Source organism: Micromys minutus (assembly GCF_963924665.1).
Source record: "Micromys minutus genome assembly, chromosome: 1".
In the NCBI taxonomy this organism is placed as follows: domain Eukaryota; kingdom Metazoa; phylum Chordata; class Mammalia; order Rodentia; family Muridae; genus Micromys; species Micromys minutus.
This window is the reverse complement of record NC_137969.1, coordinates 43,644,424-43,669,814: the sequence shown is the minus strand read 5'-3', so window position 1 is coordinate 43,669,814 and position 25,391 is coordinate 43,644,424. Positions and strand designations below refer to the sequence as shown.

The 25,391-nt window shown below is 46.0% G+C and overlaps 1 protein-coding gene across 1 annotated transcript; it reads right to left on the bottom strand.

The window, feature by feature from the left end:
* Positions 1-5,357: 5,357 nt before the first annotated feature.
* On the bottom strand, positions 5,358-23,491 carry SERTAD2 (SERTA domain containing 2). The gene is made up of 2 exons (XM_080921347.1): positions 23,339-23,491; positions 5,358-7,174 (listed from the first exon to the last, which is right to left on the bottom strand). The coding sequence occupies exon 2, from the start codon at positions 7,168-7,170 to the stop codon at positions 6,241-6,243; it is 930 nt and encodes a 309-aa protein (XP_080777473.1). The 5' UTR covers positions 7,171-7,174; positions 23,339-23,491; the 3' UTR covers positions 5,358-6,240.
* Between the last annotated feature and the right edge of the window lie 1,900 nt (positions 23,492-25,391).

Genomic DNA, 25,391 nt, shown 5'->3' with positions numbered 1-25,391 from the left:
TGACACAGCAAAGCAAGCATGGCCGTGGTCTAGGGCCACTCTGCTGCTTATTAAAACTGGCAGTGGGCTGGAGAGACGGCTCAGCGGTTAAGAGCACTGACTGCTCTTCCAGAGGTCCTGAGTTCAAATCCCAGCAACCACATGGTGGCTCACAACCATCTGTAATGGGATCCGACAGTGACAGTATACTCACATACATAAAATAAATAAAATACTTAAAAAAAAAAACTGGCAGTGTGTAGCTTGTGAGGGTGTGATGTGCCAGTCTGGAGAGGAGCATCCTGAGGTTCCTGTTTCTTCACAACTGCAGTGTTGCAGAGAAAACCCGTGTGTAGCTCAGATGAAACCAGGCAGGATTTGTTCATTGCTTGTGGAAAGTCTGGAGCCCTACAAGAGTTCAGAATAGAATGGGCTCTCATGAGGATGCAGAAATGGGACTGACGGACAGGCATCTGAGGGTGGCCTTGGAATGAGGCTGTTCTGCACAAGAGCGTGGGAGCAGGGGCATAGAGGCAGGGTGCTGGTGTGTGCCGGAGATGGAGCCGTGCAGGTGATGAACAGGAACCCTGGAGCTCTGCCAATGCTGAGTGCTGGCCTTCTCCTTCCTTCTGTAGAGTCAACTGCCAACCCTGCCTCTCAGACTTCCCTACCCGGTTTTCCTATTTTTAAAGATAGGGTAGAGCTCAAACCTCTCCAACTTCCATCCTTCTCCCATCCTGCCCTTTCCCAGTGTACCTTGCTATGGTCCTCCTGCCAATGCCTCCAAAGGGTCTTAGGGGCTGGAGCTGATCTTGTCCTTGTAAATCTGGAGGCCGAAAGGCTTATCGAAGTGACAGGACCAACCAATAGCAAATGCTCATTCCGTTGATTTGAATGGGAGGCCCTGGTTCCCATCTGTCTGGAGAGGTGCCCCACTGCACCTCCTGATCATCTGCCCTGTGGTACTTTGCCAGGCTTTCCATGGCAAAGGACCCAACTCAGGAAGCCTCAACAAGAGAAGCTAGAAATCCAAGGTCAGGGCAGTAGCAGGTTGTTCCTTTGAAGGCTTTAAGGCAGGCTTCCCGTGTCACAGCTAGTGGCTTGCTGGCTACCTCCGTTGTAAAAAAGCTGTCCTCGTCTCTGCGCCTGGCTACATTCAGCATCTTCATGTTTGCACGGCCGCCCTGGCAAGATGTCTGCTCTCACTTAACTAAAGACTGTTTTAAGGAGTCACATTCTGGGTTCTAGAATCCTCCATGTTCCAAGGCGGATTTAATGGAGCTCTTATTTTCCGTTCTCTCTGTCGCCTCACAGGCAAGTTGTCACAGAGGGCATGGACATCCCCACCCCATAGTCCCTGAAGAGGTGGGGTGGTCCAGACTGGCACTAACAGACAAGATTGGTGACATACTGACATGGGCGGCAGGTGAGGAGGAGACGGTGTGGGTCAGCAGAGAAAGAGACTATGCTGAGGGACAGGCTTACCGCATGGCAGCTGAGCTAAACCTGAGCAGACTAAGTGGCCAACTGGAGAAGGTCAGGTCCAATGGAGAGAGGAAAACTGCTACGGGACAACAAATTCTGGTAGCCCTAGACTTTCAACAGAGGCAGGGGACTACCACAGTCATGAGCGGGGTATCACTTCAGGTTAGTAGGTGGCAAAGGCTCTGGGGAAATCCTGGTAAAAACAATGTCTGGAGAGATGGGTCAGAGAAGAAACAGGAAGGCCAGGAGCAGCAGGAGGGATGGTGGTTTCAGAGACAAGAAGGTTCAGGAGACCCCGGGGCCAGTATAGGCAGAGCATCCCGAACCCACCCTAATGGGACAAGTCACAACATGAGCTGTTGGTACTCTAGTGAGAAGAAAACCATGGACGTTCCATCTTTTAACTGTTTATTGTATAATATAAAACTACAAAAGACTGCTCATTTCCATGTACATTTAATCTGTCCAATTGTTTAGAATACAGCCTGAATTAATCTACATTGAACACAGCCCTCTGGGTTCTGATGTGACGTTTGTAATATTGCATAGAAAAGGCACAGCTCTCAGGTCTGTGGGGAAAGGTCACACCTCCTTCCTCAAAATCCACACAGTCCATGTCCCCATGTACTCTCTCAACACGTTAGCTGTGCGTATGGACCACTCCTCTCTCCCAAACGCCCCAAAAGAAGTCCAAAATCTACACTGGCTTTGTCTGCAAGAGCGTCTGACCCTGGCGAAGAGCCATGGAGTCATCCTTGGAAGCACTGGAGACAATCACACACGGGCGGATGCACCCCGCTGGCATCCAGGTGCCGGGCAGCAACAAGAACCAACCACTTACAGCTAGAACAAGTCAAACACGCTCTCTCTGCTATTTTCAGAAATGTAAAAAGGCTCAATTTGTAAGAGCAAGGTTTCAAAATTAAGACAATTCACAGAGCAGAGCAGTGACAACGGCCGCACGAGCAGTCTTTGTGTCTGTCATTAAGAAGACTGCCTTTGCAGTGTCCATATCCACTGTCCACTGCAAAGGCAGTAAGAAATTTAGGCTTTAAAAATGATCCGTAAGTTGATACTTTGGCTCTTTGGAGCTTACGTCGTTAAGAAATTTTCCTTGATTGACCTCAGGATGGTTGGGGCCGTGGCAATAAAAAGCTCAGTTGCTAAAGACCCTGGAGTGGTGTAGGAGGCTGTGGCCATTTCTCACCCTTTGGTATGAAGGTGGGAGCCTGTGTGTTGCCCTTCCGTCATCTAGAGAAAGTGCTACTAAGAAAACTTTAAAAAATTATCAACCCTTTTATGCTTGATTTTCTTAAAAATTTGGAGGTATTAAAACGTTCCTCATCCACGCCTTTTTGCATATTTGAAATAGACCCATATTGGAGATGAGAGTTAAAAATGAATGTGGACTGTGTATCTGATGAAAAGACAGGTGGGGGGGCTGGCTTGGCTCCCCCTTTTAATACATAGATCTACATTCCTACAAGAAATACATTCCTACATACATTCTGCACCATACCACCCGGATGTTATTAGAGCGCCACAGTAAAATAAATATATTTACACACAAAAAAAAAAGGAATAAATAACTTATGGGGAAAACCATCCCTTTAATCTCCCAGGGTTCTGCTCTCACCTTGTCACGTCACTGTCACTGTATGTCACTTCTAGAACCTCTCCACTCAGGCACCCCAGGCTGTCTGCCTGGTTCTGGATGCCACAAGACTGTCTTTGTGAAGGTGAGCCACTACAGACAGGAAGCACCTGGAAATACACTCCCCCACTCAAACTGGGACTGGGAGATCTCACCCTGGCTTCAACTCTTCCCTGTTGGGACACTGCTTAACATAAATAGGACACAAAAACCAGTTTCAGCTCTTGGTGGGCTTGCTCTTCCTAAAAATGGGCTGTCAGCTTCCCATGCAAGTTTCAAGAATTAGCACTCTGCCTGCCGATGTTGGGGGTGGGTGTTTTAATTCTGAAGCCCAGCTTTACAAATGCACTAGAGTTAGAGAACCAAGTTTGGGCAATGCTTTCTCTGTGCTTATTTGAACTGTTGCCCAACATATGGGACTGTTTAAACACACGAATTGCTAATCCAACAAAAGTACAGTTGTTGTAAGTTACTGTAAATCAGCTTTTGACAATGGCAATCAACCACTCTGTGCCATTTTTGCAGGGAATAATCAATACTACTTGTACATGCACATATATGCAGTTGTGTGTAGCATGTGGCCAGTTCACAGGATCCTCCAGTTCTAAAACCCAGAGTATGGGCAAACCTGCTCTCTCTGAGAAAGAAAAGTTCTTAAGCTGGACAGGCACAGTGACATTTGGAAGCACGTGCGACAACCCTCACCTTACATCCCTGGTCCTACATGAAGGGAAATGCGCGCGTGGCGAGAGGCTGTGTGGAGGTGTCTGTGGGACATCAGCTCCTTGATGCTCCAGAGCTGATAATCAGCATGGCAGACACATGAGTGAGGCAAAGGTAAATCAAAGTGTGAAAAGAGACTAGCCACACCTTCCACAAGTCTTCTGCTTGGAAGAGCAGTTCCTTCATCACTAATGCATTTGCTTGCCGTGTGCATTATAAAAACAAAACTATGGCTTTGTCTAAAGTGCCATTTATAAAATCTATCTTTCCAATTGGCCAGAAAGACCCATCTTATCCACGGCAAGAAGTGAGCAGAATTGGTTGGTGACTGTAAATTGACAAATGACCAACACAGACAACAAAAACAAAAACAAAGTCCCATAATTTAAGTTTTTTAAAATAAATAGAAAAGTTATTTCTAAAGAAGCCATCTGTATAACAATATAGGTTGTAACCTGCACTCAACAGCTCAAGTACCACCACGACCAAGAGCTGTGAGACAGAAAGGGCGTCTCAGCAACACGCATGATACACTGAAACAAACAACTGCATCTCACGGTGCACGTGTGGGGGAATCACTAAATAAAGAGCTGCCTGAGGGGCCAGCACACGGGGGGGGGGGGGGGGGGTGAGGGGCCAGCACACGGGGGGGGGGTGAGGGGCCAGCACACGGGGGGGGTGAGGGGCCAGCACACGGGGGGGGGGTGAGGGGCCAGCACACGGGGGGGGGGTGAGGGGCCAGCACACGGGGGGGGGGTTGAAACATGCACAGAAATTCCTGTCTATGTATGTGGGAATAACAGCCTTGTAAAGTGTAGTTAAATTAGCACTTAATTAAAGAAAGCAGCCAGATTGGACACTATGACATAAAGTGGTGGACTGTGGCTTTAGTCACATATGTCAGGAGAGCGTGTCCCAGCTGGCAGAGGTGCACAGAGCTAGCTTGCTGTTCCGATCAGAAAGACGCCATTTGCAGCTCTTAGCAACAGAGGGAACAGACGCTCAGGGAAAGGATACTAGGAGAGGCAGCTCAGCAACATGATGAATACCTTCTGGGACTTTCTTCTGTGTGACCCCTAAGCACGGAAGGAGGGCTCACCTCCATCAAGAGGTCAGTTGCTTGTTGTAAAATTTTGTTGTGTAAAATTGTGGTCTTATCATAAAAGCTATGCCAAAAGGGAAAGACTGGAGTTCTCATTTTAAAAAATTAAAATAAAAAATAATTAAAACAGCAACTTAGCATAAATATAGTTTTTCTTAATCTCCCTGCTCCCCCCCTTCCCCCTATGAGACAGGGTTCTCACTGTATGGTTCTAACTGGACTGGAACTAGGAAAAATCCACCTGCCCCTGCCTCCCAAATGCTGGAATTACAGGTGTTGTCACCACACCCTGCTGAGTCTACTCTTAATAAGATGGTGTAGCCTCTGCTCAAAGGAGGGAGCTAAGGAGCCTGTGACATCAACCCTCCCCCCCCCACCCCTATACACAGCCATCTCCCCGCCAACTGCTTAATGCAAGTTTGATGAGCAGACAGGGCTCTGGCTTTGGAAGTCACAGTGCTGGCGGGTGACCGTGCCAGGGGCTGGTGCTTGTGAAATTTGGGTGTCAGATCACCTGGCCCTTTATTAAAGCGCTGTGTGTATTTGCATTGGGGACACCGACTGCAGACCGCTGTGATCCGATTCTCTCTTGCACCGTACACATATAAAACATCACGAGTCTATAAAAGTACAAGCACGCCTTGTACATCTCACGTTTGCAGGAACTATGTGAGCAAATCCATCAAAATAGCTATTTCATATTATAAACAGCATTTGTTTTTAGAAAAACAATATCATAAACTGCAGAATCTGTACAAAAATATAAAATAAATTTGGGCAGCAGTTTTCTAAACAGCCATGTAAATGCAACACTTAGGAGTAGTTAATGCCTCTAAAAAGGCTGAGTTGCCAAGTCAACTTACACAGGGCAAAATGCCGGAGAAGGTACTGAGATTATCCAAATAATATAGATATATATATATTTTTTACCTCTTGCAATAAAACTTATAGAAAAAATAGACAAATATGCACATGCAATTTACAGCTTTTCCAACTTAATCCTTGTGCTTCACTTGAACTGTTCACGTTCACCTTTCAACATTAGCAACACAGTCCTCAAATGTCTTCTCTCCTACACCAGGGCAGCAGGTCTCTGAGGAACCCACTCAGAAGAGTTTGTTAAAAGTGGTCATACTCGAATGAAGGCACTCCAACTCTGCTTGAAGAAAATACTAGTGTGATCCTTTTGTAAAATTTTCTTTTTCTCTGAAAAAGGCAAACAAGGGTCCATGCACAGTGCGGAGAAACTGTTAGGGCTACAAGGGTGCAGGGCCTGGCTGGGTGCAGTCACCAGATCTCAGGAGCCAACAAGTACCTCCATGATGTGGTCCAGCTCTGTGAGATCCATTTTGAAAGGCTGACTTGGGGCAACAGGCTGATTGCTGTAGGGAGCCAGGGTCTTGAGGAGGTCATCAGCTGACACAGGGGCCATCTTTGAGGCTGTCCCTGATGCAGATGTGCAGGGGTCAAAATCGTACATGGACGTATCAATGTCAGCAAACAAGATGTCATCCAGGGTCAAGTCTGTCAGGAAACCCGTGGATGTTGTTATCTCAAAATTCCCAGGCAGAGAGTCCATGAATCTTGAGTCGTCTGTGCGGCCTTCCTGGGGCCCCTCAGGTTTCTGGACACTGGACTCACTGGAAGTTCCTTTCCAGCTCTCAGGGGCTGCTGCTGCTGCTGTCTCGGCAGCCTCTGTGGAGGTAGATGTGGGACAGAGCTCCTCGATCTCGTCCAAGGCGGAGGAGAAGCTGTCCTTCTCTGCTGGGAGGGCTGGGGAAGAGGGTCTGGTGGGAGCTGCAGGGTGCACAGTCTGCAGAGTGCAAAAAGTGTCATCGTCCTCAAGCAGCGAGGCAGGGGTGAGGCAGGCCTCCAAGGGTGTAGTGCTTCCTAGGTCACAGGGGTGAGCAGGAGGCGAGGCCAGGTGGGTGAAGGCAGGAGGGGAGTCACTGGGCTGGGAAGAGGGGGTGAATGCAGGCCTCAGGCTGCCTTCCTGCTTGAGTTCCTCCTGGATCCGCCTCAACATGTTGTTAATTAAGACAGTCTTCTGCAAGCTGGGCTCTGTCAGAGGCCTGTGGTTATACAGTTTCATAAGGGAAATGTTGAAGATAGTCTGGCGCTGTAAGGTGTAAGACACCCTGGACGGACCGTCGGAGGGGGACACGATTTTGCCTTCCAGCCCATCTTCATGCTCATCAAACTTGCGCTTTCCTCCTTTCCCCAACATATATCTACAAAGCAGAAAGACAGAAAGCACGTGAGTCACATGAATGATAAGTTCCACCATGAAGAAGCTGACTCAGGTCAGGTCTCGTCTGTGCAGAGGAGCAGGTGGAGTTAGTCGGGAAGACTGTCCACAGAGAAGCAGGACATCCACTCCTGCATGTCTGCAGAGCAATTTTTATCACTAGGTAATCCTGGCCAATGTACTGTGTGAGTAATGTGTACGACACAACTCAGAGAAGTTACAAGTTACCATGGAAACCATGATTTTTACTTTCTCAGCTCATGTGCTTACGTTCCCTTGCCTAACATTATCACACAGGTTCAACTTCCCTCCCCCAAATGGATTTATTTTTAAAGCTTAAGAACATACAATGCATGATCTCAACAGACAGAGGTGTTATAAATTACAGCCTGAGCACAGCTCACGTAAGCGAAAGCATCAAGTTAGAGAAGGAGAAAACACACAAGTCTGGGAGAGCCTCGTGCACTTTCAAAATGTGTCTTCCTTCCTCACGTGCACAAAGCCTTCCTGCCTGTAGGGTGTGACCATGGAGACGAAGCTGCCACTGCCTTTCACTCTAAGCCAAGTGGTAGAATGCACGGTTCCTAACCCAGGTCTCTCTGCTTGGCTTCGTCTCCCGGCCACAGCTATGGATGAATGAACTGCTTCAGGGTTAAAGAAACCATGTCTGACTGTAAGCCCTGCTACTCAGCCACTGGACACATGTCATAACAAACACCTACTGTGACCTCAGAGGTACCTGGGTATTTGAAAGACATAAGGTACTCTACCCCAGACCCTGAGAAATCTGATGAGGTCCCTTTGTGAGAACTGCTGTCTGTCTGGAGCTCTCTTTCAGAACAGTAATTCTTCCTAGTTTCCATAGTCACTGTCGCCCTGTTTCAGAACTTCTGCTATGACAAAGCTCTCAAGACCAGCCTTCCCCCCACCCCAGGCAGGCTTTCAATATGGATAAAGATTCCTACTGAATTTTTATTAAATTGGGTTGAGTTCCTCAATGGAACCTACCAGGTGTTGGGTTTACAGCCACTCACGACCACAGCCAACCAGGTCAGCCTGCTGTGTAAGCACCCAGTCAGGAAAGCGTCCCTACCAATCCCTAGTGTGGTTCTCAGTAAGCCAGGCTTACTGCTCAGTCCTGTCTGCAGCACTCATCCTAGAGCCATGTGAGCCCTCTCCAAAGGTGCTAGGCAGTTACTTCATTTTTCCTCTCCTACCTAGAGCGCCTCTGCAGCCCCCTCACTAATGCTCCCTCTACTCTGCCAGACCACAGGACTCTCTTCCCCTCCTCTGTCTCACAAGCCTTTTGAATTTCAAATCTGATCCTAAAGGAAGGCCAACACAACGAATACACTTCATAGAAGTTTCCTTCAATATTCTGTTTAAAGGAGGGCCATGTTATCCACCCCACAAAGCAGACATATAGGAGGCCAGAGTCTGGCACACGATCCCATAAAGGATGTCTGATTCTGATGGGAGAAATGAAGACAGCTGCAGCCTATCCATGCCAGTATGGGTTTGAGTTCTGTTAATGCTTATAAAGAATGTGGAATTACTTGTATGAAACCATTTCCCCTCATTTCGTAAGCATCAACAAGATGGGTATCATTGTTAGGACCAAAGACCAATTCCATAATCACCACAACTGTTCTGTCAAGGCAGGTCTAATGACAATGGCTTCTCTTTTGCCTCTCAGAGTTCCTGCTGCCTAGTGGGTTCCACCTTATGTCTACTTAGCACCGGACAGTTCCTGTTTGCAGTACCTGTACTCGTTTAAACTTGACAAACCAGAGCAGAGGCTGTTTTATTTCACTCAGCAGAACACAATACATCACAAGCATCATCAGACAAATGGATTTTTAAGCAAGTAATTGTATCCACAATTTTATGTGTATTTGCTTACAATTTGAACATTTATACTCCCGTGGGAAAAAATGTTACTTTGCCTAAAGAGCTTGTAAGTACATTTAATTTACACACAATGTTATCTGATCTATATTGTATCATCCTGTGATCAGGCCACTTAAATGTGTAGGTGCACGCATGCATGCATACATGCACACCCTAGGCCGGCATTTCTTGGTCCACAGGCGGGGCTTACATGTGAACTCGTGGCCATTCAGATGAAGTGAGTTTTACAGCAAAACTGCAAAGTGCCTGTCAGATCTGCTAATCTGACCCCCTTACCACCACCCTCAGGTCTGTGGATCTGAGCAACCCCACCTCAACACCATGATCAGGGGTACCAACCTTCTCTCTCTCTCTCTCTCTCTCTCTCTCTCTCTCTCTCTCTCTCTCTCTCTCTCTCTCTCTCTCTTTTAATCCAGTTTCCTTTTCCTTTGTTTTCTAAATAATCATTTTACTGAAATTCACAAAGGATTGGGTAGGGAGGTGAAGATGTCAGGATGGCCCATCCACAGTAGTTTGAGAAACACTGATCAAGCCAGAAACTTGTGGCCACTTGGCACTTTTAGTGATTTTTCTATAGTAAAATAACTTTGGTACCAGAGTGTAGACATCCAATCATTAATATAAAACTGAGTAAAGACTTGTTACCAGAGTAAATTGGTCCTTCCTGCACTTTCTGTTCCCTCCCTCCCCCTTTTTTAGCCTTTATGTTTTTATTCAAGTAAGATCTCTGCTGACTACTGGTCTAAGCTTCCCGACCTAAGCAATATGCCTTTCCCCCCTTCCTAAGTAGCTGGGTTACAGAGATGTACTACCATAGTATTTTTTCAATAACACATTTCTTTTGAAACTTCTTTTAAATTAATTTGTCACGCTGGGCAAAGTGGTACAAGCCTTTGACCTCAGCATGCAGCACATGTCAGAAGTTGGCAGACACGTGTGTTTCAGGATAGCCAGGGCTCCTTGGAGAGACCCTGAACTAATTTTGTGCATGCATGTGAGCATATATGTGCACATGCGAGTCAGGGGGCAACTTGGTGAAGTTAGTTCTATCCTTTGGCCATGGGTCAATGAGCTATTAAGGCTCTCTCAGCAAGTACTCCCGAGCCATCTTGCTGGCCTAATAACATATTTCTTTAGAAATAATTGCTAGCTCCATAGCGGGCACACCTAGGGGCTGGAGAGATGACTCAGGGTTAAGAGTACTTGCTACTGCTGAAACCCAGGGTTTAGTTCCTAGCACTTCCATGGCAACACACATCTATCTGGCATTCAGCAGAATCCCAACAGCTGACTGGCATCTGTGGAGAGAATTTCAGACTTCAACATGAGCAGTCTAACTTCAATTAGAATGATCCATCTGGTTAGAGCTGCATGCTCACCCTGGTGGTTTAGGAAAACCTGTAGAGACATCTGTAATGCTGCCTTGAACAGGAGGGTGAAGATTGGGCTCCTATAAGTAAGGTATGTGAACAGAACTAGGTAAACGAGTTGAATAGTGGGTATTTTTCAAGTGTTTAGATAAGGACCACTGGTGGAGTATGTCTCAAAAACGGGCTTACTTCCATTTTTTTTCTGTTTTGTATTGAAGCAAACAAAATTGGCTCCATGCACACAATGAAACTGCAAAATGCACACAATCTAGCTAAGTCATATAGAAAAACAAAAATGCAAAACAAAACAAACAAACAAAAATACAAATCGAAGAATGTCGAAGGCAGCAGCATTGCCATTGCCTGCTCAGAGGACCTTCAGCTCCAGAGACATTTCTCACTTAGAGGCTTTGTATAACGCCCTATCTCCTTAAGCAAGACAGAATGCAAAGACAAGGCATGCTTTCAAGAACCCAACAGCAAACAGCTAGGCACGTGGTCCCTTCTGTCGCTTTGAGACTGGCTCAGGCCCGACTGGGTCAGGGTGGCCAGCTCCTCGGAAGCTTCCTTCTCCTCACACACTCTGAAAAAAATAACAATGTTCTTTAAGGGCTGTCAGAGAGGCACCAAAGGCTTCTAAAGGATCAGGAGCTCATTAAGGGATTCCTGGGAAGGTTACCCTCTGTCGGAGGGCTCCAGAGTCAGGGCCTTTAAGCACTGGATCCTAGCTTGCTTCCTAGGCTACCTGGGCTTTGGTGCTCTGTTACACTCCTCCTCAGCTTTGAAGAACCAAGCCTTCTTTCTATCCAGACAAAACCCCAAAGGACTTCCCAGGGCTCAGGACTGGGCTGGAGACACCCCACCAGGTGGGTGGCTCCTTCCCTCTCCTGTTACCCAAGCCCAAAACCACCAAATGCTTTTCTATTGAACATCCACTGGCTCTTACTATAAGGTCTGAGATCAAATAAGGCCTCTTCCAAATTGTTAGGAACAAAATCCTGACATTCTGCACTCAAATTGAGGCCTGGGTTCAAGCTCAACCTCACTCACGCTGGACGCACGCCCAGATACTGAGCTATGCTCAGCCCAGACAGAACTCTGAAAAATGGATCCAGTCAATACCAAGTGCAGCAAACTAAGATGTAAAAGAACGAACACTAACAAAAAACAACCCCTGTGTGTGCCAGACATGGCCTTCAATTAGCTGCTTCTCATCAGGAAAAGACCCCAAAGCCACATTCTTTTTAATCCCAGCACCAGGAAGGCAGAAGCAGGTGGCTCTAGACCCTAACAAGAACAACAATGGCAACAGAAAAAGGACCATATTTTGTTGAGGCTGATGCCCCAACGTGACAAGTACCAGTACAACTTTCCTGGAAAGACAAAGCTCTGGACTCCAGAGGGTCAGAAAACTTTTAGCTGCTGCCCATGCTTCCACATTCCAGGTCACTTGCACCTCAGGAAATGTGACAGGACTGTAGCTTGGGACCGCAGAGACCAGGCTTAGCAGCCCTGTTTGCATGTCTGTCAGCTACCTCCAGACTGTAGGGCCCCTAAAGGCACAAAACTGTCCTTCACCTCAGTACTTTTTGTTTAGAGACCCTCCCTGACACCAAAATGGTCCTCAATAAGTGAACAGTAAGTGGGACAAATGAGGAGCCACAGAGGGCCAGCAGGGAGCGTGAGGCAGAAGCAGAGAACACCTAATGATGAGGTCCTGACTGGAGGGCATGAGAGGCTCTAGCCTGAGACACCGCCTGTGAGTCCTCATACTGACCCTCAGCCGTGGGCCTGTTCTAGCAGATGCTGGGCTCTAGGAATCTGTATTTCTGAAGTTTCCAGGGGCTGCTGGACTGAGGATCTCAGAACCATGATTTCTTCTGGTCTTTGTCAGGCGTCTTACACTAAGACTGAGCACACTGCTACTCACTGTCTTGACAATGAAGGCCCCTTGTTTTCCCTTGTTTTTTGTTTTTAAGTGAGGAGGGCAAAAACACCCATGAGTATCACTTTGTGATGATATGTGATTTTCTATTTCCTGCTTTAAGACATGGCATCTACTATGCTGTCCAGGTTGGTCCTGAAAACCTGGACTCAAGGATTCTACCACCTCAGAGTACAGGTCACCACCTACCTACAAGCCACGGTGCACACATAGTCTAAGCTCAGCTTCTGGTCACAGGAGCTGTGGGGTCTCACGGTGAATCTTATGACTTTCAGTGACTAGCTGGAATGCCTCATGCCCAAGATCTGAAGATTGTTATAAGTTGGGCCTGTACACAACTTCATTTTTAAAATGATGTCTTTGTTTATAAGGCATCTGGACTCCCCTCCCTGTGTAATGGGAATTTAAAAGTTACCTATAATTCTTTTCCAGCAATTCAAAAATGATATCTTCCTTTCATTTTTAAATCACTGTGCTTTAGTGTTATATATGGACTGTCAAAACTGAACACCTATAATCTTCATGGGACAAATAGAAAAACCTTCTTTTACAACCATTTCTGTTATCCTACCACCAACAAAACCACTGCTTTTACTGCAGGCTTCACACAGCCCAGGATGGACTGCACGGTGGGAACCTTCTCCTGCCCAGGAAGACCAGCAGACCTGTGCCTGTCAAAGAGATGTCAACATGATGGGAATCTTCCCCTGCCCAGGAAGACCAGCAGACCTGTGCCCGTCAAAGAGATGTCAAGTCTGTTTTAACTCATTTCGTCCCAGACGATGATCATTACACCCGACAGAAGAAACACTAAAACTCCTTTACTTCTTATTCAGACAAGGTCAAAACTGACAACTGAGCACCAACTTCAAGGAAAGGAGACAATACCTCGTACAGGTATCTTCTTTGAACAAGAGATAACAAATCTCATATTTTAAATTAAAAAGTAAAGCACCGAAGACTATCTGAGAGTGAGCTGAGGCACCTGGTAATCTGACAGGGGATCAGGGGTAGCGATGCTGAGGACAAATGTGCATAGGCTTAGCACTCAGGATGGGGTGCAGGCAATCTTCAGCTACCATGACACCCCAAGGCTTCACTGGTGGATGTCTGGTACACATTTCCTCTTGGACTTAGAAACTCGGTTTGCCATTTTATAGCATAATTAAGCGACATTTTTTTCTGTTTCAAAAAGATTTCATTTTAATTTATGTGTATGGGTATTTTGCCTATATGTATGCCTAAAAACCACTTGGTCGCCTGGTGCCCAAATCAGGTGCTGAAAACAGGTGTCTGATCTCCTGGAACCAGAGTTAACTGACAGCTCTGAGCTGCCATGTGGGTGCCCCTTGGAAGAAAACTAGAGCTTTTAACCCTGGAACCATCTCTCCAGCCCCAACACAGGATTTTCAAGTCAATCACAGTGCCAAGCCAGTCTATGAGGGCAAAGCTGACGCCACCCCAGGCCTCTACACCAATTTACTACTTTTTATTATTTTTATGGATATTTTGCCTGCATGTATGTCTGTGCATCATGTGCCGCCAAGTACCCAGAGACATCAAGAAGAGGAATTCAGATCCATTGGAAGTAGAATTGCGGATGGTTCTAAGCTGTCATGTGGGTGCTGGGAACTAAACCCAGGTCCTTTGGGAAAGTAGCCAATGTTAACCTCTGAGCTATCTCTCACCACCCACCCCAATTTACTTTTGAAGAAAAAAGGAGCCAAGAGGGAAGAGAAGGCTCCCAAAAGAACACCAGAGATTTCTCATCTGCATCTGGTGCTGTCAGAGCCCCAGGCTCTTGACTTGGAACAGTTTCCCTCCTGTGAGTGGCAGGGGAAAGCAGGGGAATTCTACTGTGTGGTAGAATTCAGCCTCAGAGACAAACAGGGAGTAGCAGTAAAGGCCCAATAAGGGAAAATTCCTTCTGGTGAGTGAGTACAACCTCCTGCTGAATAGAATAGAGACTATTATCCCAGTTGTGCCTAGCCAATCACCTGGTCCAGGGACCGCCTCTAGGAAGGTCAGCTCTCACCTTTAATCCTGGCACTGGACAGGCAGATCTCCGAGTTCAAGGCCAGCCAGATCTATATAGGGAGGTCCTACATGGTGAGGTTCTGTCTCAAACAGCCAAAGAGATGAGCAGAAGAATATTTTTCTTTTAATGAGATACTGTACTCTTCTTTGTCACCAATCTCCCCGGCCCCCAGCCTAGTCCATCCTGGCTACCATGAGGTCACTGGGTCTGCCGCCATTTCTGAGACCCAAGTCACAAAGGCACTTCCTCTTTTGTCTCTCAGATGCTGGTCAGAGCCTAAGGATGCTCAGGTCTGATACTCCGGGCTTCCTCATTCTTTCTAAAGCCTTCCTCCTTGCCTCGTGGCTCCCTGCTCTCAGTGTGTCTGACCTCCATGCCAGCTTAAGCCCTGGCCTTGTCTCTTCTTTCCTTTCCCCTCATGTGGGTAGCTGCCGACACTTACAGCCTTTCCATCGGGGTGGGGGGTGTTCTTTTAAACTCTAAGTGTCCCAGAGCTTCATTAATAACTCAAATTCTGTTATTAATGAGAATGAGACCCTCCTCCCAAGGGCGCCCCCAGTTCCACTTTATTAACAGTGGCTAAAGTGGGGCTAGAAACTGCAGAGAAATTTCCAAAATAGACTTTTCTCAGTTCCTCCTCATCCCTCACCTTTGGTATCCTGCTTTTGAGGTGAGTTTCTGCCCTCCTAGGAGCCTGGCCTTCCCTGCAGTAGGGAGTGAAGAAAAACCCCCTCCTGTGTCGCTGGGAGCCCAGGCTGTGTCAAATAGCTTCCCACACCTGGAAGAACACAGCAGACTGAGAAAGCTGCTCATAGCTACGCTTTAACACCCAGCCTCCCCTCCAGGCACAACAAAGCCAGAACAGAAAGCTAGGGAAGTGGTCGGGGACGCTGGCACAATCGTAAGGGAAGCCACAAAAAACAGAGCAGCCTCTAGGTCCTGGGCTGCAGCCAGGCAGGGGGGTACACAATGGAGGGAACGGCATCAGGCAATCTTCAGACACCAGTGACAGCCCCTGGCCCAGGGCAAGAGGCTCTGCGACTTACAGACAGGGAAAGACAACAGCTCTCCTACCCATGCTACTGACAAACGGAGGCTGTCCGGGTCTGGAAGATCTTATTTTTAAACGAAAGCCTGCCCAGGGCTTCAGAGGTCTCTGCAGTAACATCCATGCTAATTGGTAAGTAAGACAAAGCCTCCCTAACAAATCAGCACAGTAATTACAATGCCACTCACTAGATCAGGCAGTCCCCCGTGCTCACTCAGGCTGCTGTAACCTGACACCCACCAGCGGCTCCACTCAGCTAGGCCCGCAGTCCCGCAGGCCAGCCCTGCCCACCTAGCCAGCTGCAAACGCCCAGCCCTCCTGAGGGCCACCATAGGCCAGGACCCCAGCCTCTGCGTATATACACAACTTTACCATGTGGGGTTGTTTTCTGATGTCTACATTTTAACAAATTTTATCTTTCCTCTTAGGATTTTCACTATCAACCAAACTAGATACAGTTTCTAAAGCTGGTTTATCAAATATCAGTTCACATGAAAACAAATGGAATTTTAACAGGTTTAACCAATTACACTGAGTAAACAATGGTCATATTCTAGAAGAGAAAGTTTCTTTAGAATAAAGGAAAGGGATAGGGAAGATTAAGGTGTGACTTATGGTAAAAATCTGGAAAGCAAAAGCAGCTTTTAAAACATGTCAGTAGTGTTTCTAATACCCTGACTCGGTGGCTTTCTTCCCCTGGGAAAGTTTAGGTTGCCACACCAACCCTAATGAACTGAGGATACCAGTCATCTCCTAAGGATGGTGATGGAACTGTAACAAGTCTTCTATTTCACCCCATGATTCTGGCCAAAGGTAATGACTGAACTCAGTTTCACAGATACACACCCAGCATGATTTGAGGCCTCAATTGTGCTAGAAAAGACTCAGAAACAACACCAACATGATCATGTAGACAAAACAGAGTCAACAGAACATTGGTTCCTTTAAAGCAGGGTGATGAGCACGGGGCACTGTACTGCATTTTGACTTCTGAGTTTGTCTGGAATTTTCCATGAAAGTTAAACAATACATCACTATATATTAAAAAAAAAAATCAAACAAGCACGGAGAATTTCTTACTGGAGAATTACACTAACTCTATAAGCATATTTACACAGATGAGTGTTTTATGTAAACACGCATGCCCAATGCAAATTGGAATCCTATAAACACTGAAAGGCAGCACCAAATCTACCACAAGGGGGTGCCACAGAGCAGCAAGGCATCTTCAAACTAAAGATCAGTTCCTACCTACAGAGTTCTCAAAGTATTTACATTTCCAGACTCCATTTCCCATTCAGGTGTTCACATGGCAATGCTGAATGCTAGAAGCCTTACCAAACCCAAACTGAATTTTATTATGCTATAATACAACCTTTTATTGCTTGTATATGAAGTAACATCAGTGCTTCAAAAACTATGGTGAGGATCCCTGGGGGATTACTGCAGTGAGAACGCACACACAAGACCAAGCAGGAATCTAAGTCATGTAAACTCAGAGGCAGCAACAGTTCAGATCTCCAGTAGGGTTCCGAGGCTGACTTCCAACCACACAACCAGCCTTCCACACTCACAACGAAGAATTTAACTAGTATAGTCACTTTCAATAATCCTACTCATCTTAATAACAGTAAATTACTTCCACACTGAACAATGCTTCAGGCACTTATTGCAGAAAATCCTTCATCAGGAACATGGAAAAGCCATTTAATTGTAAAATGTAATGCAGTTTTAACCTCAGGGATACACTGAAGCAAGTTACTTTGTAACAGTTGGGATTCTCTCTGGTCAGATTACTAGCTCAGGTTATGTGATGTTTGTTCAGTAATGCTTCTAACAGATGAACTAGTTGTCTTTTCTCCATTGAAAACCAGTAATTAGAAACATACATATTATAATTATTTGCATTATGATGCTGCTTTATAATCATTTGGTGTCCAGGGTAGATCTTCAGCATCCTGAGTCTAAAGTCTCATTAGCATTAAGGAATCTTCAGCTTTGACTTTCCCCCAGGGGACTGCCTGCCAGGGAAGCTCATCCAACTTTGCACCTCCCCATTCCCGGGCATAATGAAAATATTTTTTTCTCCTGTATTTATAATTGCTTAGATGGGATTCTAGTTTCAATCCTCTTGTAGCATCTTTTCCCCAAAGATAGCTTGTTTTTCCCTCACATAAGTGATCCTTAATAAACAATGTCAAGGGAAAATAAAAGACTTGAGTAGAAACCAAACGATCTGTCAAAAAGCATTTGAGTTTTTCTTTTTCTTTCTATTTTTTTTTTTAAGGTGACCATGTATATAAAACACCAATACAGTAACTTTAAGACCAGTTAGGTGAAAAATAAAACTCCATTTTAGTTAAAACTAAAGGTTGCTTTCCATGTTAGCTAACTAGTTTGTCACCAAATAAAACTGAAGAATAGAATCTAAGGATGCAACTTCAAGAGATATTTTTATGGGCGTGTTTCTTAAGAGTTAAAACATTAAGTTGGGAGAATGGATGGTGAATCTGGGGTCCATGTGTGTAACCTACATATTCAGAATATTTATTGTAATTGCCTTTATAAATTAGGTAGACAGGGACTAGAGAGATGGCTCTGTGGTTAAGAACACTAGTCGCTCTTCCAACAGAACTGGGTTTGATTCTCAGCACCTACGTGGTGGCTCACAACAATCTGTGACTCCAGTTCCAGGGAATCTAATGTCATCTTCTGGCCTCGTTGGGTACTAGGTATACAGGTGGTGTGCACAAACAGGCAAAACACCCATACACATACTCTGGAGGCATAGGCAGGTGGAACTCTGTGAGTTTGAGGCCAGCCTGGTCTACAATAGGAGACAGCCAGAACTGTTCAATATAGAGAGACCCTGTCTTAAAAAAACAAGGGTGTGTGTGTGTGTGTGTATGTGTGTGTGTGTGTGAAAACATAAACTAAAAAGTAGTGAATATTTTGTACATACAGTAGCCATTTTTCTAGGCTGTTTTGAGATTTTAAATTTCCCCCAAGGACCTTGGATATTCATAACTTACTGAATTTTAAGCAAAGCCATTTAGTTAAATACAATAAAAATAACTAGAGTACCATATTAAGTGCGGTAATTATTTATTTCTAAGGAAAATACGTAATAGTTCTACTTTTGCTTTGAAGGACCCTGTGTGTCCCACATGCCTCTGGACACTTTACAAAAAGCAGAGGGGAAATCTCATCTTGGATTTGTAAATTAATTACTGTCACATAGCTAAGAATCACTCCCAGGTGAAACACACTTCATTTTATATTTCAGGTCACTGAAATAATTTTTTAAATCAGTATTTCAAAAATTGTTTTGTGCAAATTTTCTATCCCCAGCATCACAAAAATCACCAGGGCTTAGCTGTAGAGCACCTTTCTAGCACTCCCAGCCCTGAGGAAGATGGGCACTCACTACCTCAAAAAGCTTATCAGACATCTCACTAGAAGAAGTAAACAAATCTGCTGAAGCCATAGTACCCAAATTTTGCCAGACAAGTTTCTAGGAAAGTAAAGACCCAAAGACAAAGGCATGTGTAAGCACAAGATGCTGAAAATGTCCCCTTCAAAGAGGGAGGTGAATCTGAAAGGCTAGTGTCAGACAGCTACCTCCTAAACACCTCATTCCTGTAGCTACAACTGTATGCAAAAACCTGCTCTGGTACAGAGACGACCTTGGGACTTTCGGATTCTCAGAGTCTATCTTGGGCAATGCTTCTCCACACAGGGTGGGGTGTTCCAGCAGCCTACTAGCACAGGAGCACCATGGGCTGGAATGATAAGCAGTTAGGCAGAGGAGAGCAAAGGGCTAGGTCAATCTGCACTGAGGGACTTTCATGTGGCCACTGGGTTTACAGAGCCCACTGTAATCACACAACTAAGCGTCCTAGAGTTAGAACCCCTTCCCTTCACTGTTCTACGGAAAACTCCTTAGAAGAAGAAAAAAAGTGTGGTTTAGTGGCTTCTTCTCAGTCGGTTAATGAAGGGTTTTAAAGGTAAAAAAGAAAAGCTTAGATTAATTAGGAGACCTGCAAAACTCTTTTGCAAAGAGACAAAAGTAGTACTGCAGATGTGGATGAGTTTAAGAACTGAAGTTTGCTGCTACTTAGAGTTACTGGGGAGACAAAGCTGCCTTTGGGCACCTTAAACTAGTCAGACTGGCTCTAGCGGTTGCACAGCCCTGCTGCTGCTCCGGCTGTGCTCTCCCTCATCCCCACCCCCACGCACCCACAGTTCGGTCCACTCTCTGAGGCGCAGCTCCACAAGACTGCCTTGGGTGTGAGAGGCCGGGCAGCTCCATCTGAACTGAAAACTGGACTGGGGCAAATGCAGCTTAGGTGACTCAAATCTATCAAGCCACGGCGCGCCAGCTGAGTTCAGACTGACAGAGGATTGCCCTGTCAGAAATCATGTTTTAAAAAATATTATGCTGCTTTTATCTTGAAATGTAACTTATACATTTTCCAAAGAAAATTTTTAGACAGCCAAACATGTTTTTGTCTCATGATCTTTGGGGGTTGGGGAGTATCAACAACAAAGAATCTATTTACTACCCAGAATAGGAATGCCGTCTTCTTAGGCTGACATATGCCATTCACAGAGTCATACAAAGAATGAACTGCTGGGCAGTGCTAATGGAGAAAGACACAGCCCCACACAATGAGTGATGGATGCTCCGGGGGACTGCTGTTCATAAGGGTTTCCCAGTATTTGTACAGGACACAAGTTTGTCTTTAATACTAACTACAATGGCTACTTAAGACAACATTTTTTTTTTCTTTAAAAAACAACCCAACTTTGGTCAGTTGTTTCTAAAATACTGAAATCAAACTAAATAATCAGACACTTTTTAAAAAGAAGTCACAGTCTGTAAGTTTCTACAAAATGTGTAATGAGTACTTGTGAGTGGCAGGTAGAAAATGCACTACTGTACACATACACTTGGCCACAGCACTCAAACTCTCATGTGTGTGTTTCTAGTCAGAAAAGGGGCTGAGAGAAGCTAAGACGGTAACAGTGCTTGCCACTCAAGCAGAGTTAAATCCCCATGTAAAAGCTGGAAAGAAAACAGACTCCACACGGTTGTCCTCAGACGCAGCATGACCCTCTCCCCACACATACATAAGCATAAACTTAAAAAACAGATCTAAGTGTGAAGGCTGGAACTACTCTCAGTAGCAAGCCATTTTCACTTAAACTGAAGCCTGGCCTCTGGTAGCTTTAACACAGGTCTGACCTTTGGATTCGACAATCAGACACACACACATACACTCATTACCCCCCCCCCCATACTCCACTCACACACACATACATTCATACACCCACACACACAAACACACACACCACACACACACACACCACACTCACACACACTCATTCACACACCCCCACACCACACTCACACCCACACACACTCACAAACACCCCCCACCAACCTCCGCATCCTTCCACTAGAGCTTTCACTTGACATAATATGCAAAGACAATAAATAAAAACATGCACAGCTAAGTTTAGAAGATTTTCTAAGATTCTAAAGTTCACCCTTCTGAATACCAGGCTTACCTATTTTTCATAAATAGTTTTGGCTAAGTGGCCTTCATTTTGAAAATATGAATAAAACTAAAACTCATATTTTGTCTGGGTGGTGGACACCTTTAATCTCAATACATGGGAGGCAGAGGCAGGTCAATCTCTGAGTTTGAGGCCAGCTTGGTCTATAGAGTGAGTTCCAGGACCTACCCAGAGAAACCCTGTTTCAAACATCCAAACAATCCCTCATACTTTTACTATTGTTCTTTACTAAGAAACCACAGCAAAAGAAACCTGTAAAGATGTTGTGGCTTTTACCTTTCTTAGTTTCTAGAGTGTAACATATTTTAAGTAAGGGCACTCTTGAGCTATGTAACTTTTACTTTACAGTACTGTTAAAAATGACCCCCCCCCCAGCCCTTTAAGGACCAGCCATTACAGGTAAATTTAAGTGACTTTAAAACAGAAAAAAACAATGCTTGTTTTTTTTATATACAGTGTTAATAATTTAGTTGTAATAACTGGGTAAATTTGTATTTCTGTTCCTTAACTGAATTAAAACGCTGTTAAGGAGGATAACTCGGCAATGGGAGCGGAAAGAGCGTCGAAATCTGAGTCAAACTCGTTTCTCAGTTCTTTTATCAGAAGCTGGTCTGAGCAGCTGTTACCTACCAGTCCGTGACACTTGCCTGACAATAAAACTATTCCTAGGACACCTCCTGCCACACAGTGGGTTGTTAAAAAATGTGAGTCCCCTCCCTACCTGTTGAAATAGAGTAAGGAACAGAATTGGGTGGAGAAGAGAGGGGCACGCTACCAAGTCCATGGAGCATACATTACAGTTGGACCTATTTTAGTTAGGAGAGGAAAGACACTATTTTAAAGCACACCTAACCTGAACACAGTCTCTGGATGGCCCTGAACTCACTGTGTAGACCAAGCTAGTCTTGAATTCTTATAGATCCACCAGCGCTAGGATTTTAAGTGTACGCCACCACAATCCAGGCCAGCCCTGTGTATTTAAAAAAAAAATTGTTATAAAATTATCAGGAAAGTAAGGATCCCCAATTATTCTTGTTCATGCCAGAGTCGGGATCTTAGTATCTTTACCCTCAAATCAGGATACAGTGATGTTAAAGGACTGGGGTGAAGTAGGTGAGGTAGATAAGCAACTAGCCCAGCAGCAGAACCGAAGGCTCTATGGTGTAGAGCCTTCCAGGGGTTACGTGGAGCCCCAGCCCACCTCACTCCTGTCAGTAACAAAAATTCCAAAAATTCTGAACAGTTAAGGCATGGGCAATCAATCCTACTGGTGAGTACAACCTCCAGGCCTCTTTCCACAGGTTCTGAACACTTCTAACCAAGTGTTAGGAAATCAAAAACATGTTTCAAGAACAATGCATGAAAACACTGTCCCTGAAAGCCAGCTAGAGTTTGACCGACTCTACTCCAGTAAAAACTGCTGTTTCTGAGTCTGTCCCTGCTGACTGCCTTCTCCATTCAGTGCCTGCAACACTGACTTTCTGCTCCTGAAACTACCTAGATACGAGCAGAAAGTTATTCTAAAACAGAATCATCGCTCTGTGAAACTTAACATTCAAATTTCAACTCTATTGGCTGCTACTATTTCTGCTAAAGCTAAGACGATGTATGGTTAGGGAAAATATGAACAATTCAGTACTTTCTCGCGACGCAATGGTCCTCTGAAGGGTGCCCAGTGTCAATGGTACAAAGTCTACGCGTCGGGACAGCTGGCTCCCCTCAGCGCCGCCCCCCCCCCCCGCCCCGTCATAGGCGGTTACCACCAAGATGACTTGTAGATTTCTAATTTAAAAACCAGGAAGGCGTTAAGTTTAATATACATTTGGAACCAAAATCAAGTCACTTGGGCAAGTAAAAATAGAGGGTGAAGAGAGCTGTTTTAACGCAAAACCACCGGGAAACTCTCGAAACACAATATAGCAAGTTGGATGCAAACCCAGACACGGAACTCAAAAGTGAAGTAGCCTCCCTGCTAGCAACCCGAATCTTAAAAAAAAAAAAAAAAAAAAAAAAAAGTCTCGCACATTCTCAGCACCACAACCACCACAGCGAGCACACACACGCCAGCTGTGACGGCAACAGCTCCCGCTCTGGGTCGTGACAGCCGGGGTCCCCAGGCGGCCGGCGGGTGCTCCCCAACCTGCCCGGCCCGGCCTCCGCTGCCGGGGGCTCCCGCCTGGCCCAGCCCAGCACCGCCCCCCGCCAGCCCGAGCCCTACCCCCCCGGAGCCTCCAGCTCGGCCGGGAACTCACCACAGGCAGGTCCGCCCGGAGCTAACGCATCGGAGGGGTTTCCTCCCACCCCTCAAGCTATGCCCGCTCCATGCGCAGCACCCTGCCGCGGGGCCGAAGGAAACAGGGAGCTCGGCGAGGCCGGAGCTACGACTCCGGTGTCCTCAGCCTGCGCGTCGGGAACATTATACAATGGTGGAGGAGGCGACGGGCAGCCGGGAGGAAGCAAGAGGCGGGCGGAGGGGACGCCCGGGCCGAGAGGTACGGCTCGTGCTCCAGCACTCGCCGTGCGGGAGTGACGTCCGCCTGCGAGCCTCCGGCGAGCTCCGGCCTGGCCCCGTAGGCCCCACCCCTCGCCTGGCCGGGCCCCGCCCCGATGGCCCCGCCCCTGCAGTATAGGCCCCACCCCATCCCGCCCACCTCCAACCTGAGGCCCCGCCCCACCCCTGCTCCTCAGGTCCTGGTCCTCGCAGGCCCCGCCCCTAGCCGGTATGGACCCGCCTCAGCTCCTCAGGCCCCGCCCCAGACCCGCCCAGGTGCCATAAATGCAGATTACCGCAGGGTGAACTCTCAGGAAGCAGCCGGCAGGCACCAAGCTTCAGCTGCCTGCTCTGTGGACTGAAAGTTGAATAGGAAAGGTAGAAATGGGGGCTCCCAAGCCGGACGACCACTACTACCATTACTAACCCCCACACACTGGAAAACAGGCAGATGACAGAGCGGGTGATAACAAAGACGGCAGCACGGGCACAGTCCGCAGAGGAGCGCGACCACAAATATGACAGGCATCTGAACTATTTGGCCACTTGGGCCGGTTGGGAGGGTAGGGTCCACCAATGGCCCTCAGAGATATCGGAATGGGGGGAGGGGTCAAGTGTTCCATCTGCAGCTGGCTATGGAAGAGAAAAGTTCGACTGTTGAAATGGGTCACCAAGTAGTTAGTACCTTTGGAACCCCACAGACCAGAGTTGCATTGTGTACGGAGACCTAGCAGCCAACCAAAGGGAGATCAGGCATGGAGAACAGTGAACCAGAGGCGTGGTCCTCTGCCCACAAGCTTCAGCTGTTGGCCTTATCTTTTCCCTTAAAACAACAGCAAATCCCAGTGTTTTTAACTACTCAAACTTAGTGGAGGGCTTTATATTGTCTTTAGTATTAGCAGAAGAGCATGTGTCTAAGTGGTTAGAATTTAAGAGCACTAAGAGGCCAGGGGCAGCTCAACTAGAATATTTATGATTACTTTTAAAATGTCATGTACATTCTACATAAAGATATTAAAGAAGAAGTTCAGGTACCTTAAATTTTTGGCTGCCACTCCAATCAATTTCTCTTCAGACCACTTTGCTGTTTAATGGTCCACTACACTAGTTGTATTTAAGGATAATAAAGCTTTAAGACCTAACATAAAGGTCTTAAACATCAAGACAAATTTAGTCTAATCCAAATTGTTCTGTAACGATTGGTTACCAATCACGTTGATGATCTTACCTAAATTAATCATGAGTCAGCACCAGTTGTAGTACTACCCAACACTAGGTAGGCAGAGACAGGCAGATCTCCCTTATTTCAAGGCCTGCCTGGTCTAATAGGCCTGTCAGGACTAAACAGTGAGTACGTGTCTCTAAAATTATAATAACTATTATCATAATGTGTGCTAAATGATAAAGGAGACAATGTCAGGTTTTATCAACGAGGGAAGTAAAAAAGGGTCTTTTGTTACTGTTTATTTTTAGTGAATCCTTGACATTGGCAAAATCTCATATAGATGTTTCATGAGGTATAACCAATATCAGCTAATTGTATTATCTGTTTGGCAAGTCATTCTGATAGCATTTAAAACGGTATCACATAAAGTACGCTCATGGCCCTATGAGGTCTTGCTCAGTGGCATAAGCTTTCAAACATTTTGCTGGAGAGCCAAGGTATCTTTCATTTCAAGAGTTCTGCACTTGGAGACAACACCAACCCCTCATGGCTCCCTAACCACCCACTCTTTCAGACTTTGAGTGCTCACTTTAAGAAACCACCATTGAAAGAGAAGCTGCAATAATCTCCCTGTGATGTCTTTGTGGGA